The following is a 16,906-nucleotide window of genomic DNA, read 5'->3' as shown; positions in this document are numbered from 1 at the left end:
ACTTAAAGTAGTAAAGGAGTTTTGCTATTTGGGGAGCAAAATAACTGGTGATGGTCGAAGTAGAGAGGATATAAAATGTAGACTGGCAATGGCAAGGAAAGTGTTTCTGAAGAAGAGAAATTTGTTAACATCGAGTATAGATTTAAGTGTTAGGAAGTCGTTTCTGAAAGTATTTGTATGGAGTGTAGCTATGTATGGAAGTGAAACATGGAGGATAAATAGTTTGGACAAGAAGAGAATAGAAGCTTTCGAAATGTGGTGCTACAGAAGAATGCTGAAGATTATATGGGTAGATCACATAACTAATGAGGAGGTATTGAACAGAATTGGAGAGAAGAGGAGTTTGTGGCACAACTTGACAAGAAGAAGGGACCGGTTGGTAGGACATGTTCTAAGGCATCAAGGGATCACAAATTTAGCATTGGAGGGCAGCGTGGAGGGTAAAAATTGTAGAGGGAGACCAAGAGATGAATACACTAAGCAGATTCAGAAGGATGTAGGCTGCATTAAGTACTGGGAGATGAAGAAGCTTGCACAGGATAGTGTAGCATGGAGAGCTGCATCAAACCAGTCTCAGGACTGAAGACCACAACAACAACAACAACAACAACAACAACAAGTATATACTACAGGTCAAAAGTATTCGATCACCTATGAAAAAAGCTGTACACTTTATTTTAATTGACAACTACACTCTTCAAACTAAATAGGCTAACAATACAAATATTTTCTCTCTCTGTCATTAAGTACCCTTCATGCTAAGAACAGCTGCACAGACTGTTGGCATTATGGAGATAATATTTTTGCAGGGATTACAGTCCAATACATCATTAATCAATAGATTTTTCAACATTAGATGACTTCAGTTCTCTGATCTCCCTGCCGTGTTCATCCCAGTGGTTGGGGTGGTGCAGTGGTTAGCACACTGGACTGGCATTCAGGAGGACAACTGTTCAAACCTGTGTCCAGCCATCTTGATTTAGGTTTTCTGTGATTTCCCTAAAGTGCTTCAGGCAAATGTCGTGATGGTTCCTGTGAAAGGGCACAGTTGACTTCCCTCCCCATCCTTTCCTAATCCAAGCTTGTGCTCCATCTCTAATAACCTCATTGTCAACGGGACATTAAACATTAATCTCCTTCCTCCCTCCCTCAAGTTCATCCCATAAGTATTCGATGGGACTTAAGTGAGGTGGCTGACTTCACCAGACCATATTCTTCAGTTTCCCAAATTTCTCTCTTCTATTGACTTACTGTCAGCTCAATTTAGAAGTCTGTTTGGGATCATTGTCTTGCTGCAGAACAACCCACAATTAATATGTCTCTTTGCAGATTGAACTGAATTGTTGATCAGTATCTTGTCATATCCTTCCTTCTTTAATGTTCCATTAATTCTCACTAGAAAACCGATTCTATCACCCACAAAACATCCCCACACAGTGACCGACCCTCCACCACTCTTCGTCATTGGCATTACACACTGATTTCATATGTTCTCCGTGAAGTAAATGAGTAAACATTCAGTGAAGGCTTCCAAATTTCAAACTTGATTCATCCATGAACACCACCTTGGACCATTGCTGCGCTCTCTAGTTTTTACGTTGCTGTGCCCATTGCAATCAGTTCAACTTCTTTCTATCCATCCATTTAAGTCATGGTCACATATATAGCATTGCTATGCTGAGACAAAGGTTGGAGCTTCCCACACATTGTTTACTTTGTTGTTAATTTCAGGTGCAGGAAGAGTCCTCACACTTACTCTGTACATATATGAACTAATCTTTACTTTACAATGTTACTCAGGGTCTTCGAGATTGTCAAGCACTTGTGCTGGCACCAGTCTGCTTGAACTGGAGCAATGTATACACCACTGTAGGCTTGGTTAAGCCAAATTTAGTTACTGTTGCCTTGCTAGAATAGCCTTTGTGATGCAGAGCTACAATTACAGCACTTCTTTCAATTCCGACCTCCTCCTTCCATCTTATTAGGAGGCAATACAGCATGAACCTGATCAAGTATACTAACTCACTACTAGATGCACACAGTGTACAGAGGCAGCACAAGATATGAGACCTGTTTAAATGGAACCCTCTTAGGTAAAGGCCATCAGTGTTGTGGACACTCACCAGCACCTTTCTGGGTGAACAATGATTTGGATACATAACAGATGAGTTTAGTTTTTGCATGTTTCTACTTGTTTTACTATCAGAGCAGGTTTATGATAGAATACTCAAAAAACAGGGATTTAATTTTAACACAAATCAATAGCTGTGACTGAAAACTTTTTTCACTTTTGCATCTAAAATTTGCAGACAATGAGTATGATCATCTGGACCTCAAGACAGCAGCAAGCTCATCGAAACCAAACTACCACATGATGACCAAAGCTCTTGGACACCCGAAAAGATCAAAATGCGTCTGACAGCAAGCTGTCTGAGTCATCGGAATGAGTGGTGGCACATCTCGAGGGCCAAGGAACATGTAAGTGGTTTTATAGTGATCCCAACATAAACTGCTTCTAAATCTCAGAAATGGAATTGTGTGATTGCAATTCAACCTCTGTAAGAGATCTGTTTCATCTGATGTGAAAGATTAGAATGTACGCCGCTTACTACTAGCACAGACATTCTGCTATTTTAAGTGTTCTCTCTGTCAAGATAACTGTAACTGAATTGGTAGAGATGTGTCTAAACACAGGGATCATATTGAGTTACTACAGCAAAATATAAACAAAATCAGGGATCTCCTCTTTATAACAGTATCTAATTTTGTAATAAGTTTCTGCTGCTGAATCGTGTTCCATCTGCGTATTACAGTGCCTATGTAGCGCCAAAATGTTCCATCTTCAAAATTTGAATTCAGAATATTTTTATGTGCTTTTGGAAGGTGTGAAATGTCTCAACTGGTATCCCTAAAAGTGTTGGTATTATAATTGCCAGCTCAGAGACATGGTTATTCAGTGCAAATGATGGGGGAAAAAGCCTCCAATTGAATACAAAGCTGAAATATAAATGAGTGAGTGAGTGAACGTACAATTGCTCATTGGATTACACTGTGTCTGTTATTGTTATACTTCCAATTCTTAATTTTCTGCATTCAGTTACAGTTATCATTGTACAGCTTGCTACATCGAAGCATGGAAATCACCCCAAGACAGTTAAGGTCACAGGGAACATGCGATTAGTATCTGAACTGAAATGATTCCAAGCAAGCTACCCTGGGAATTGATTAATACTAAACAGTGTGTACTGCTTGGAGTATCTGACAAATTGTGCAGGGTCAGAAACACAAACCATTTACAGAAAAAGTACAAGATGTGGTGAACATTTTGTCTGCAGTCTAGTATATGGGTGAAATAGAGTACTACACAAAGTAGAGGCTGATTGTGTGTTTGCTTCATTTGCTAGTTCAGGGAGTGCATTTACAGTAACCAGGATGAAATGTTTGTGGCTTTCCTTGCCTGTGTGAGAAGGACTGTTGCTAAAGAAATAATTCATTTTATTTTGCCCAATGTGTTTTAAAGAAAAAAATGATACAAGGGTAACTAATGATAATGGTTGTTCAGACATTCCAGACTACATCTTGGGTACAGTGACAAGAAATGATAGGTGCTGTGAAAAATGGTATTGGCTGCTAAACATTTACATGTAATGCTGTGGTAATTTAGGATCAAGAAACTTCCTTGGAAAAAAATGTTTATGTCTCCTTTTTCTTATATTTTTAAGTTGAAGTGACTGTATGTCTTGTGGCAATAGCTGATCAAGTTGGCAATAAATCTAAATGAAATGTATATTATTTTTACTGTTCATATAGAAGATAACATGTTTAATAAACAATGCTGTTTTTAACAATAGTATAATGAATACTATCCCTTATCTTATGATAACATTAAAATAATATTTAAATATGTAAATGTGTGAGTTGTTATTGCCAGTAGTGTCTGCAACACATCAAACAGAGCTTTTTGTTAGTTACCATTGTACATTTCAGCACCATGTTAACAAGCCTGCCACTCCCATCACACATTTATACAGGGTGTACATAAAGTACAGGAACACTTTCAAGTAATTATTGCACAAGAACTAAACATTGTACAGATATCATACATATTGCATTTTGAAGAGAAACTCTGTAAAAAAAACTTTCAAACAAACGGGGCTCTGCAACATCATGTGGTAGAGGTAGTACATACACCAGATCTTTAATGTGTCCCCACAGAAAAAAAGTCACATGGAGTGCGATGTGGTGATCGGGGAGGCCATTTAGTGAAACACCTGTCCTCTTCTGTAGCAAGGCCGATCCATCGATGCAGCATCTCTGTGTTCAGATACCCACAAACTTCATGATGAAAATGGGATGGAGCTTCATCCTGCTGAAAGATGATTGAAGAGTCCAATTGCATTTGAGGTATCAGCCATTGCTGCAACACATGAAAGTAGGGATATCGAGTAACAGTGCTCTCAGTGAAGAAGAATTGCCTGTACTGTTTTTGGCATGATAAGGCACAAAAAACATTTACTTTTGGGGAATCATGCTCAAATTCAATGCATTCGTGTGGATGCTTTGTACCCCAGATATGACAATTATGCCTGTTCACTTTCCCATTAGTGTGAAAAGTGGCTTCCCTGCTAAATATTATGTAATCAAAGCCATTACCATCCTCATTCAGTTTTTGCAACTCTGAACAAAACTCAAAGCGCTTGTCTTTGTCATCATCATTGAGGTCCTGCACTAGCTCCAATTTGAATGATTTCATTGACAGCTTCTGTAGCAGGACTTTCCACAATGTCATTGGAGCCATTTTGAGATCACAGGATGCACGACACACAGATTTTCTTGGACTCCTTATGAATGTCTCTCGTATGCACTCCTCATTCACTTTACTCACACTGGGACGTCTGCTTCTCTTTGCCAGGCACAAGCAACCCGTCGTAACAAATTTGTTGTGCCAGTGGTAAACGGCCTTCCACGTTGGTGGTTTCTTACCACACTTGATTCTAAACATCCGTTGAACAGCTGTAGCACGCTAGTTTTCGTCGAATGCCAACACACAGAAAGCTCGCTCCACACCTGAACTCACCATGTTTGTGACTTTTGCTAACTATCCGCAAGTTACAAAACTACACTGTGGTGGTATACATCTAAAAAAAAAACTTTCAGGGTCTCTTCGAAATGACATATGTATGATAGTTGTACACTGTTTGGTTCTTGTACAATACATAATTGAAAGTGTTCCTGGACTTTATGTACACCTTGTATTTTTTGATACACAGAAAAAATCATGATATTCTCAAAATTAGAAATGTTCATAATGTAACCATATGCATAAATTAATTTGCAAATGAATGTAAAATGACTCATTCCACATCATTACGATCTATCATACAAAATGATCCATACAACATGTATCCTACTAACTAACTAACTTTGATTAGATGACTGATGAATTTAATGATGATGACTGACTCTGAAGTCATTTGCCTGCATTCTCTCTGTTGCCAAAAAATGTATTATTAAGGGAGATAAAACTATTAGTTTGTTCTTTCAGTCATCACTTGAAACTAAAAATAACATTGATACGAATTATCAACAAAAAGAAAAGAAACTTTCTGGTTCCAGGGACCTTTACAAGTCTCAACCAACTGGAGCAATAAATGAAACACTCAAAAGCGTCATTCATTGGTTCTCGATAAATGGTCTAGCATTTCATTTACAAAGAAAAGGCATCTTATTCGATTTTGTACAAGGAAAGACAAATCATCACTAATAATGAAGCATGATGGAAAAGAAATATATGAAAACTGATTGTTAAAAATACCTGGGGGTACATAGTGATGAGAACCTGAATTATAAATCGCATATTAAGGAACTTTTCAAACAACTGAGTGCAGCAACATTTGTTCTAAATGTGATTGCCATAAGTGGCAATGACAGCATTAGAAAATGTAACTTCCTTCTTTCATTGATGTCCTGTGCCCCCCACCCCTCCCCCTACAGAGACACACACAAATGCACAGTGCCTATCCTCAAACTTCACATAGATGAAGAAATTAGGTAGCCTCACAACACATACACTCTTACAAAGTTTGTTGTGAAGGATCAGCACCATTTGAAAATAATACTAGCATTCATAAATACAATACTAGGGAGAAAAACAGTGGGACTTAATCTTGTTGTAGCATAGCGTGCAGCCATAAAAATATTTAATCAAAATATCCACGGGTATGCTGCCGGTCTATAGTGTCCAACGGGCACAATATTTCGGCGATCAAACAAGTCGCCATCATCAGGTGAACTGACGGACTGAGCTCCTGTGAACGTGCCGGCACGGAGATCCGTACGCTATGGCTGCTCAGAGGGAACTGGGTTCGGTCGCGGCGGCGGCCGATTTAAATACCCTCCGCCCGCGGCGCGCTCCCTCCGCCGTCCGCGCCCAGCGCCACGGTCGCGCGGTGGAACAGATTGCGACGGCGTCTGAGATGACGTCGGTGTGATGGCTCTGTCCGCCGTGGTCGTCACAACTATACGTCTGCTCGATTTACTCTTGATTAACCCGATCGCTGGTTCCCAAGCCTTGCTAAGATTATAGCCACAGTCCCGGTTTATGAGGTCGTCATTGGTGCGAATTTCGATGGCCTCTCTAACAACGCTGTCCCAGTATCTCGACGTCTGTACCAGAATCCTCGTGCGGTCATACTCCATGGCGTGATTTTCCGACAAACAATGTATGACCGCACGAGGATTCTGGTACAGATGTCGAGATACTGGGACAGCGTTGTTAGAGAGGCCATCGAAATTCGCACCAATGACGACCTCATAAACCGGGACTGTGGCTATAATCTTAGCAAGGCTTGGGAACCAGCGATCGGGTTAATCAAGAGTAAATCGAGCAGACGTATAGTTGTGACGACCACGGCGGACAGAGCCATCACACCGACGTCATCTCAGACGCCGTCGCAATCTGTTCCACCGCGCGACCGTGGCGCTGGGCGCGGACGGCGGAGGGAGCGCGCCGCGGGCGGAGGGTATTTAAATCGGCCGCCGCCGCGACCGAACCCAGTTCCCTCTGAGCAGCCATAGCGTACGGATCTCCGTGCCGGCACGTTCACAGGAGCTCAGTCCGTCAGTTCACCTGATGATGGCGACATGTTTGATCGCCGAAATATTGTGCCCGTTGGACACTATAGACCGGCAGCATACCCGTGGATATTTTGATTATCAAATACGCCGGGAGAAACTCAAGAATCACATAAAAATATTTGACCACCGCCCTTTAATTAACAAGGTGCTGGCTGATAATGAAAGTTCACAAGTGCTATTCCATAGATGAATTTCTGAGAAGGAACCAACAGGTAAGCCACGAGCACTGATGCGCTGCTTCCCGGACTTGGGCAGGTGCGCCGGCCTCGGACTGAATCAGCCCAGCAGGTTAACAACGAGGGTCAGTGTGCCGGCAAGCCTGGACGTGGTTTTTAGGCAGTTTTCCACATCCCACAGGGTAAATACTGGGCTGGTCCGAATGTATCACGTCAGTTACACAACTTGCAGACATTTGAAAAACATTTGCAGTATTTCATGGCTTACACCAGACGCAGACAGCTAGGGTACGTGATGGTGACAGGAAGGGCATCCGGCAGCCCTCTGACACTAACATTGCCAACTCCATAGTAACATGGTCGACCCCATGTTGAAGTGGGACAGAGGCCCAAGCAAATAGTGTGAAGGTGACATCCAAAAATGAACGTATCTACTAAATGCAATTTTTCACAGTCAACATGAAACTTATTTTGGGCATACATAAGAATGAAAATAGCAATGTGAATGCCTTTTACTTTTAGGCCAAAAGGGAGTTCATATCTGTAAATCAAATCTAAAATGAAAATATTCCTTTAAAAAGCACATTTAAATATGGAGATGTTCTCATTACATGAACCATGAGTGATTTTCAAAAGCAAAAATCTTCTTCTTCCTTTCAAAATAACTTACCTCTTACTGTATAATGTTTGTTATACCATATCATTTCACATATTTTTATAGTGTAGTATGTGATATCATTGAAAAAAAAATGTAAATTGGCCACTGTAGCACTAATATTAGTTTTCACTGTTTTATTCAAATTTCAGGTTTCATTGTTACTTCACAAGTATTTAAAATGTTTCAGATCACCATACCAGAATAAAATGATGTAACTGTGGCATTAACTATCTTTAGAAATATTCTTTGACATAAGTGTTACATTTAAACATGCAAACCAGAATAATTTTCTTAACAATCACAAGCAACATGGAAATATCATCAGTGATGGTTGTGTTCCAACTTAAGTCCTAGTGATTTCACCAGTCTTCTTAAAAAATAGTTTACTGTAAACCATCAACATCTTTTTTCCTGTTATCTTAGACTGGATGGCTGAAAAGAACTTTGGCTTTTGTCCAAGGAAAGGGTTTTGTAATGGTTCATCTGCTGTTTTACATCTAGCTGGGACTTCTAGAATGCAGTTGCCTCAACATCAGTACGAGTGTTTCCCATAGCTTTGTACGTGTGTATGGAAAAGCATTTTATTTCACGTATGTAATGTAGATCTTGTAGGCCCTTAGATAGGGCTTTCACATCTGTCAGCAAGGTTTCTTGGCTCAGTCACTGACTGTAGATCTTATTGTATTCCTCTTTTGTTGCAATTGTTGTCCTCTTTCTTAGAAGTTTTCCTATTCTATCAAAAATGCAGTCAGTGGATAAGTAACTGTGTCCTTGTAATAATAATTATTAGCACTATGCAACATATTATGAGGGATGACAGAAGCACAAACTGTTGCTCTGCATGAGAACAACAGTGTGACTGGAATGGAAATCACTCGACTGGATCCAATGGATTAGTTATCCTTCACACAAAATGTGTATGTGGACACACATGTATTTCCATAGGCTTGTACCTTGGCAAATGTTTGATTATTTAGGTTCGGCTTATCCTGTTTGTTTTGTTCCATTCTGTGTCTCATTTATTTTAAATTCCGGACATGTTTGCCTTTGCATGTAAGCTCCTCATATGTGCTGGGTCACACATATAAAATTTTGTTGAAGATTAAGACTGAAACAAAAAGCAACAAAGTCCAGTAAATAGGCAGCATGAACTAATGCTGTGCAATGAGAACCCCAGAAAAGCAGCCGATAATAGCTCTCAGGTTACAATTGTCTTCCTCAACTTCCAGAAAACACTTGGTGGGGGGCAGGGTGCATGGTAAATGCTTGCTATGCCCTCATTATTCTTTATGCCACTTTTGATTTTTGGGTCATGACAAATGCTGAACATCTTGATGAAATCAGTCTCATTGACTGGGTGCACATTTGTCAAACATGGATTTCATGAGCTGGGGACTTGTTAACACAAACAGTCCATTGCTACTCTAAGCTCTGGACATGCTTTTGCCTACTATCCAATGACACAGTAATGGAACATTGTACATCATAGTGCATAGGATTTTTATTTTATTGGCTGAACTGTGAAAATTGTAGGAGAAAAATAATTTTGAAGATGCACCATTTGTCAATAAGGGTTGAGGGGATTGGCTATTCAAGTGAAACAATCATTACTGAGTAACGGCTATGGAATATGCTGTACTGAGGCAACCAGGGTTCTGTTTGGGTGGGCCCCAATCTCCCTACCTGGGACCAAATAGGCTTGTGATTATCTCACTGTATAAATTTCCAGAGGGATATTGGTTGACCCTACCACCCCATCACCAAGTGAGATCAGCAAATGATGTTTAACAGTAAAAATGTGATACTAATACAGTATCGGGAGAATTATTAAAGAATGTTGCACTACTTACAGAACAAAATGCAGGTTAGCATTGCTTAATTCCAGAGAATTTTCTGTTGCAGAGGGAAGGCATAATTTCTTTAACTTGAGCAAAGGTTGGACACAGATTTGAACCGTTGCCTCCTGACTCGCATTCATTTGTGTATCTTCTTCTGCTTCTACACAATGAGCACTGATCCAAAAGAATTGCTGAAGAAATGGTCTTGGATGGTTATTGATTCATTCAAGAGATGTACTTGAGGTATAGAGACTTCTGAAATTAAGTTACACATCATCTCATGTTAAGACCATTATGCAACAGGCACGGCACACTGTCGGAAGAGTGTGCATGTTCCCGATTTCCTGCAGAGACAATTCTGCTGCAGTACGGACAACAGGTTCATCGCATTGTGGGAGTGAAATGGCACTCCAAAGTTGAAGTACAAGGAACAGTATGGTTCTTGTTGGCAAAACATCTAAATTGCACACAAATTCGCCATGAAATTCTGGCAGTGTATGGCCCAAATGAGGTGCAATGCAATGTAGCATTCAGTCGTAGTGAATCAGTGCCAACAATTTGATGAAGACCATTCAGTCTTTCCAGCAAGCTGGGTGGATATCTGGCAGGAAATAGATTTTCCATCAAAGAGGAAATTCACACAGCAGTCCTCAAATTGTTCCATGACTGAGTGGCAGATTTATATTGTCAAGAAACTGAACAATTGGTGGGATGTTACAATTGTTGTTTACAGATCTTGGTGACTGTAGTGAAAAGTAGTATCTGCATCACTTTGAATTGTATTGCAGCATACAGTAAAAGTTACTCAGTCTGTCATAGTAACGGGTAACTTTCTTTTTCAAGTCTCATAGTTTCTTGCTGCTTCCACACCTTTCTTTGACAATCATCAGATGTCAGGTTACTCCTGGATGCATCGGTGAATGGAATCCTACCCCGCTGATTAAGCACCCATTCTGTGTTTTCCGGTACCCATCTCCACAGACCAGTGCTTTGGGGGGAGGGGTGTTAGTGTCATCTGTAATGGAGGCCACATTGATAGTGTGGAGACTTGGATTCTGTCTTGACCACAGTTGCCTGATATCCCATCCCAAATATCTGGTTGGAAACCCAACTCCCACCTGTACTTTGTTGGGATAGATGAAAATCCTGGTTACATAAAAATGGACAACATTTTATATAATGTTGTGGTCTTCACATCAATTTGTTCATTACTGATTTCAATGAGGGGCAGTCTTGTAAGAGTTACTGACTTTAAACTTCTGCTTTTATTAAGAGTGCTAAGTTGCCATACTTGACTCAATAGCCATTGTTTTCGAGCAGCGCATCAGAGGCCAATCGTGACAGTGCTTTGTAATTCTCTGCTGGAAAAATTGAATAGGGTTGTGCAGTTTCCTTCCCCTGTGGCAGCCTTAGTCGTCTTGATGCCAATAAATGATGATCTTATCAAAACATTGAAAAGAGAAGTTGTGACGAAGGAAGCTGGGATAATTTTTACTTTCCCCTTGTTTTGCCATATGCCTCCTTAAAATTTGTTTTTCACTTTCAACTAATTACTGTTAACATATGTGAATATAATCTGCATTTTCATAAAAGACAAAGGTTGGCCCTCAGTTTTAAAGAATTTAACACCAGGTTGAATTTTGTCTATGTAATTGATTTTCTAATTTATATTGAGTATTCCTAGTTAGTATCTCTTGTTATAGGGCAAAATCAGTCATTTTTATGTAACTTGAATTCTATTGTTGACTTATAAACAAATATAAATCTTGTAATAATTGCAAACATTTGGAATATGAAATGCTAGTATTCGTGAAGTATCTATTTGGCTCTAGTTGGAAACGTGTTAGCAAAGCCAGCCCTTAGCTTAGAATTAATTAATTAATTAATTAACATATTTGAAAAAGTATTGCTTGCACAACTGTATATGTGAATTTCATGATTAAAACAAATACTTCAGCATAACTCTTGTAGTAGAAGAAACTGTTAAAAAGACAGCATTTTTAAATGTATTCAGTTAACTGATTAAATTTAAATCACAATTTCTGTACATTTAGCTTTGAACAACGTGTAGTTTCGGTACCTATTATTGTGGTGATATATGAGGCTCATGAGACAGTCAGTCCATGGCCAAGTTTCATACGAGGAAGCTGTGTCGGTTAGAAGAACCACGATGCATCACCTTAACAGCGATGTAAGTGGTACACGAATAGGCCATGTGTTAAAGCAATGACAGTGTCTGTTCCATACGTACCTAATTATTCCAAAGAACGGTTAATTATTTGGTTATGTTTTTATTGGTTGTAGATGTTCAACAGTAAACTATTGTAGCAGTATGTGGATGTTTGCCTGGAAACTAGAAATGAGGTTTATGGGAAGTTGTCCACTGCCCATATATAACAGTGTATTATTGGGATGGTTGTAAAAAGTGAAACGCAACTGTGTATCTGTCGGCTACATCATTTACAGTAGACAGTACTGCACGTCCACCCCCTATGTTTTCAGCCAGTATGTCGACACCGAGGACAACAAAGAAACAAAGTAGGCAAACCACAACCAAATGGCAGTTTACTTGCAGCACAGTATAAAGTATGTTGAAAAATGATTTGACTTTGAAGAAAGTGTCTACAGGACTTCCAAACCATTTTCACTGACAGTGAAACAGAGCTCATTTTCAGAATTTGTAGACGTGATTTCTTGTAGATGGGGATTTGATGTTTGAAGAATGTGTGCAGTTAAAGAACTTTTTAAGCTGAAATCTGATTAGTGGAAGGAATTTTTTTCATTGTTATGAAAACTATGACAACTTCTTCAGACTTTTCCGTTTTGCTTCAGATGAGTTTTCAGCCTGATGATGAACACTTGGTGAGCTGAGAAGAACCTTTTCCCAGCAGCAACATTAGAAGCTGAAATAATAATGAAGATGGTTTAGTGATTTACATGTCTCCAGTTTTGTTGCTTTCTTGATGAGGAAGAAGAGGAGATTAAAAGTGAGCAAAAGTCTCAATACGGTAAAAAACAGTGTTTTTTTAATATTGAATTTTGAATTGTAGCCTGTGTGTGTTTAGTTGTGGTTTTTAAAAAACATCAGTTCAGAAAAAACTGGGTGACTGGTCTTTACTAATACAGCTGCCTTCTAAATGGGCAGTGCACAGCTCTTTTGCATTTTCTTGCGGGTGCCTATGAACCACAACTCTTATGCTGTAATCAGGTTGTGGACTCCAGGCTACCACTGGAACATGGTTTGTCTCACAGTAGTGGTTCTCTGTTTGAATGATGTCATTGTGGTGTATGACAAATTGACAGGCAACTTACCATGCTGCCAACCTTCCTGTCAATGTGGATAAGCCTGAAATGATCCTTCAGAGCATGTTTACAGACAACACAGTGCACACAGTTGAAGATTTTAATGAATCTGTCTCACAGAGACTTCTGTTCAATAGTAGATTATGATAAGTATTCTGGTTAATGAAGTATCTGATTCCATTCATTTTTCAGCTATGTTCTTCAATAATTGCAAATCTGCTGTTCAAAAATGGAAGCCTTTTGGATTTATATTTTGTTTGAAATTTCTTTCTTTTTCGTTGATGTTTGAGAATATTAATTACATTTTGTTTTTTCAACTGTAAAATTGCATGTGTCCCACATTTTGAAATTATTTGGTTATGAAAATGCCTCATAGCACTCCTCTATCAAATAAAAACTGTTATAATTTTTCATAAACACCAGAGCAGTTCCTGAAGTTAATGTTGTAACAATGTGCCTTTGATGCTTTGCACCAGTGAGTTGACTTGTGCTATCTTTGTTAACCTTCTCAATAGTTTTAGTGAGGTTACTGAATGAGAATAGTTGTGCCGGACCAAGTCTTGGACTTGATGTCAGATGGAACCAAGTGCAGTTTTATCTGCTGGACTGAGTAATGTGAACTCAGTGTATATCATGAGCTGTAATTTGTTTTTATAACTCGGCAACTTTGAAATCAGTGTCCATTTAAAAGTGACTCTTTTTAGCCAGTTGCCAAAGCTTTAAAAACGTGGTGTTAATTGTTGATTACATTTGGAGGATTGGGCTTAACAAAAACTACAATGTTCTTTCATCTGCAAGTCAAGATATTAACTGAAACTATATGACCTAGAGCCCACAATGAATTGTACTGCTAAATCTATTTGGATGGTGAGCTGAGCCCACAAAGTACTCCAAATCATGTCGACGATTGTTGATACTGTTTTCTAGGTTATGCAACAAATGTCATTGGAACGCTATCCTACAGTGTAATATCCCAGTGTTACACTTCAGACAGTTCTGACAAAGAAATGTTACAGCTTTAATAACATCATTTCAATAATTTCTTGTTGTTTGGAGTGAGGAACAGGACTCTTAGAAGACACAGGAATTAATGTTCAGAGAGAAGAAATAAAGCTCTTGATATCAGAGGCAGGAAAGGACTTGGAAGATACATTGAATGGAATGAAAGAAATAAAAATCATACATTGTTGACATTCCTACCTGGAATTTCTGTTGGTTGTTTTAAAACTGGTAAAATTCCACCAACCAACATGTTGTCCCCTGCCAGTGGGGTAATGTGATGGGGCAACTGGTCAGCACACCTCTCTCCTGGGATTTTTTGACTGTGGAACCACCACTAATTGGTCAAGCAGCTCCTCAGCTAGCCTCACAAGTCTGAGTGCATTCTGCACCAGGAAAAATTGCTGGCAGTACCAGCAATTGAACCCAGGTCTGCCAAATGGCAGTTAGTTGAATGGTACAGCTAAGGAGGCAGACAATGGGATGGATAGTGTGTTAAAGAGTAGTTCTAAGGTGAACATAAGACAAGGATAATGGAATGTAGTCAAGATGAATCAGGAGATGCAGAGGGAATTACAAGGGATGACCAAAAAGTTTCCATTTGAAAGCTGTACAAGGAGGGGTCGAAAAGCTTCTACCCTAACAAATAAAGAATGACAGACATTTCATAATATCAATTTATTCATCTATATAATACCTGTGTACACTTGAAGGCATGCTCAGATAACTTCTGCAAATCATTCAAATAAAAGGTCTTTGATTTCAAGTCCAACAAAGCATCAGTCACCGCATCATCATCCTTTGAGGTATTTTTTTAGGTTTGGGAAAAGGAAAAAGTCTGACACAGTCAGATCTGGAAAATATGGCAGGTGATGTAAGAATTTGAATCCCCAGTCATGCAGAGTTTCCAATGTTGCAAGGTCTTTGTGCACCGGTGCATTGTCCTGATGCTAAAGAGTTCAGTGAGCCAATTTTCCACACCTCATTTTCCTTATCTCTTCTGTCAAATGGCAGAGGAGGATGCAACAGTATAAAGCATTGATAGTTGCAACCGTTAGCAAGTAATCCACCATAATTACCCCTTTTGCACCACAGAAGACCAATGCCATCACCGCACCAGCTGACTTTTGCACGTGGAATTTATTTATTTTTTGTGTGTGTGTGTAGAGGGTGAAGGATGTTTCCATTGCTGTGACTCTTGCCCTGTCTCAGGATCAAAGTGGTGAACCCACATTTTGTCTATTGTGACATACCTTGCAAGAAAGCCATCTTCATTCACTTCAAATTGGCGGATGATTTCTTCACAACACTGCACGTGTTCCTGTATCTCATCTGCACTCGAGTCTTTGTGAACCCACCGAGATGAAACTTTCAGCATTCCCAACATATCCACAACAGTGTCACGAGCATGCCCGCGGGAGATTCCAAATGTGGTTTCAATGTGCTGCAATGATCCTGCAAAGCTGTAGTCACTGTTTCATCAGTGGCAGACTTTCCATTCCTTGGTGCTTCTCTCGCACTCATTCTTCTGTGTTTGAAGTCAGACGCCTAGTTTTTCACTGTTGCACAAGATGGAACACTGTCCATAAGTGTATTCCGCATGTCCTCCACAATTTCCTTGGACATCAGTCCCTTCAAATGAAGGTATTCAACAACTACACAGTTCTTGATTCTCCCATTATTCACCACTTAGCTTACACTACAGTATACAATGCATCTTAGTGGCTACACTAATGAAGGTGGAGCTGCAACATTTGACTTGCGTACACATAAAGGGTTACCATAAAAGTAGGTGATGGTGTTTGTGTGAGACATTACAGTAACTATCTGGTGCTAGAAACTTTTCAGCCACCCCTCATATGCCAATCGGGCAAAATTATGATGAGAACTGAGGCAATCATCCTACCAGTGCACCAGGTTGAAGGTGCCCATTTGGTAGAACACTGTGTCCTGCTTTGTCAAGAAGTCCGTCACTGCTTGCTGCACACCCTCTTGCAACAGGAGTCATTGATCCTTCAAGACCTTTCTAAGGGACCAAAGGCATGATAAGCTCACAGGTAGAGATCAGGACTGTAGGGTGGCTACTCGAGTGTCTCCCACTTTAGCTGGTGTCTGCATTATGGGGATGTGTATTATCCAATGTGATGCACAATGGTGTTTTTCAACAGAAGTGCTGCTTCATACACATTCTTCAATGTATGATGGATGTCTACCAGTGTTTGTCCTGCAGCAGCTGAGAGAAGAACAACAGTATGTTATCCTGTTTGGACATATTTGGTGATAACACTGCCGTAGTTCCAATTTCTACCTTTACTAAAGGCACAAATGCCACACATTGCTTACATGTCAGTGCTTCTGTAATCATGCTACGTTGCTTTTACTCTGTGGCAACACCCTTGAATGGGAAGTTTTTGATTGTCCATTATATGAGGTTTGTCCGGAAAATACATATAAAAGTTGAATAATGACTTTATGTTACAGGTTGCAGTCACCACCAGGTGGGACTACTGCTGTAATCAATCCCATCAACGCTCAGTTCGAGTCAGAGCACTCTGCGTGAAGGTGGAGTGTGCAGCAGCTTGTGTTCTTAAAGACCGTAGATTGACAGTCAGAATGATCGCTGATGAGCTGTCAATCCCCAAAACAATCGTTCACAAAAACTTGAAATGCAGAAATTGTGTGCGAAAATTGTACCGAAGCTCTTGACGCCAGAACAGAAAGGATTGGCTGGAAGCAGAGAAACGAGGGGACTTTCTCAACCGAGTCATCACTGGAGATGAGTCCTGGTTTTAGAA

General features: G+C 39.8%; 1 protein-coding gene across 1 annotated transcript in view; it reads left to right on the top strand.

Annotated features, from left to right (window-relative positions):
- Positions 1-16,671, top strand: part of LOC126160949 (uncharacterized) — a 292,907-nt gene extending 276,236 nt beyond the window's left edge. The window contains exon 6 of the mRNA XM_049916942.1: positions 16,593-16,671. Within this exon, the coding sequence (XP_049772899.1) occupies positions 16,593-16,671 (79 nt within the window). The remainder of the gene's footprint in view (positions 1-16,592) is intronic.
- Positions 16,672-16,906: the final 235 nt, after the last annotated feature.

This window comes from Schistocerca cancellata, unplaced genomic scaffold (assembly GCF_023864275.1).
Source record: "Schistocerca cancellata isolate TAMUIC-IGC-003103 unplaced genomic scaffold, iqSchCanc2.1 HiC_scaffold_1168, whole genome shotgun sequence".
NCBI classification, from domain to species: Eukaryota; Metazoa; Arthropoda; class Insecta; order Orthoptera; family Acrididae; genus Schistocerca; species Schistocerca cancellata.
Note: the sequence above shows the minus strand (reverse complement) of the source record. Positions and strands in the feature narration are given on the sequence as shown.